At 52.7% G+C, this 1630-nt stretch overlaps 1 protein-coding gene across 1 annotated transcript in view; it reads left to right on the forward strand.

Annotated features, from left to right (window-relative positions):
• Nucleotides 1-645: 645 nt before the first annotated feature.
• EMH_0099790 (uncharacterized protein) overlaps nucleotides 646-1630 on the forward strand; it is a gene marked incomplete at both ends in the record, with an annotated part of 2223 nt that continues 1238 nt past the window's right edge. The window contains 2 exons of the mRNA XM_013495303.1: nucleotides 646-1033; nucleotides 1177-1627. Of these exons, the coding sequence (XP_013350757.1) occupies nucleotides 646-1033; nucleotides 1177-1627 (839 nt within the window). The remainder of the gene's footprint in view (nucleotides 1034-1176; nucleotides 1628-1630) is intronic.

The following is a 1630-nucleotide window of genomic DNA, read 5'->3' on the forward strand; positions in this document are numbered from 1 at the left end:
TATGCAGCAAAGGAAGCTTCGCTGAAGCTCCCCCACGCGTGCACGTAAGGAAGCTTCGCTGAAGCTTCCTTACGTGCACAAGCATTGCTGAAAAAAAAAACGATCGCAGAATAAATAAAATTCATGTTGTCCGTTTATTTATATTGAAATAAAACCCATTTCCTTTGTTGACAAAATCTCTCCCAATTTCAGTGTTCTCCTCAGCAAAATGGAGGTTGAATATGGGTAACTCACAGAGGGGGGGTCGACGTACGGTCTGGAACCACAGCAAGCGGGGGCCAGCTCCATTTCGGCATCCAATTCCGGAGAAAATGCATTCCCGCCAAAAACGATTCAAGAGGAGTGCCTCCCGTTGTGTCGTCCTACGCGATATGATGGGTGGAGGGATGCAGAGGCTGTAGAGGAGTTCCTTAACCTACTAGACTTATACCTCCGAATACAAAATGCCCCAGAAGAATTCCAACTAGTCCTGGCCGCTTCCTTGTTAGAAGAGGACGCGCGGCGATGGTGGCTACACCTAAGCAACGGCTCCACTCTCCCAGAGCACATCTGGTCCATGCAGGCCTACGTTGCAGGTTTATTCCGAGGTCCGCAAGGGGGCAGGCTATGGCGGAACTGAGAAAGCTTAAGCAGGGAAAACTGTCAATGGAGTGCTATATTGAGAAATACCAGTCCTTGGTGAACCGAAGTCCTATGGTGGATGCGGAGTTTATAGCGGGGCTGCTCCCCGGAGTGAGGCAAACAGTAATCGCCTTGGCCACGGACAGGGAATTGAGGGCCAAAAAAGCGGAACTCGCTGACATGATGGAGTACCTCCGCAGACTGGAAAGGAAAACCGCTACTTCCACAGCCTTAGCCGAAAAGGAAGAAAGCGGGCCTGGGAATGATCCCGATTTGGAACCAATGGATATTGGGCCTGCGAACACCAAGCCAGCTAATCACGGGGCTGGAGGCGGCTACCGTCAGCTGACGGCGACCTCAGCACCCAGAAAGCAAGAGGGAGACTCTGAAAGGCGTACCTGCTTCTTTTGCAGTAAACAGGGTCACGGATTTCGAGATTGCCGGCCTGTGAAAAAGGCTAGGGAACAACTGAAGCCAAATCCCGAACAGAGCCGCCAAGGGAACGAACAGAGCAAGCAGGGAAACGCCCGGGCCCCTACGCAACGTGCGGCGCAGCGAAGGGGCCAAGCGAGATAACGGCCGCACCTACAGACCCACCTCGAGTCAATTCAGTACTTGTACAAGTACGAATAAAGGGGCAGGATTTTATGGCCCTACTCGATACGGGATGTGAAGTGGATATGATATCGGAAGCCGCAGCAAGGAGATGCAGCCTGCCGGTCTACTCGTTGGCACAATCTCTGAGCCTACGCTTCGCAGATGGCAGGCAGGATAGTAGAATCGGCAAAACTATGAGCGTAAAATGCTCCATCAGCTCCAAAGCAGGGCACATTCCTATGACTAGGGACGTCTACGTTGGACCTGTTCACCACGACTTAATACTAGGCATGCCGTGGGTGACCCAGTGGAAGGCGCAAATGCGTCCCTCTGGTGGTGCCGTAGAGGTCATTCCGCCTGGAAGTGATGAGAGAGTGCACCTCTCAGCGCTCCCAACGGCATTTGCATCCTC

The sequence above is a fragment of the Eimeria mitis genome, genomic scaffold (assembly GCF_000499745.2).
Source record: "Eimeria mitis Houghton genomic scaffold, Emh_scaff151, whole genome shotgun sequence".
Classification (NCBI taxonomy): Eukaryota; Apicomplexa; class Conoidasida; order Eucoccidiorida; family Eimeriidae; genus Eimeria; species Eimeria mitis.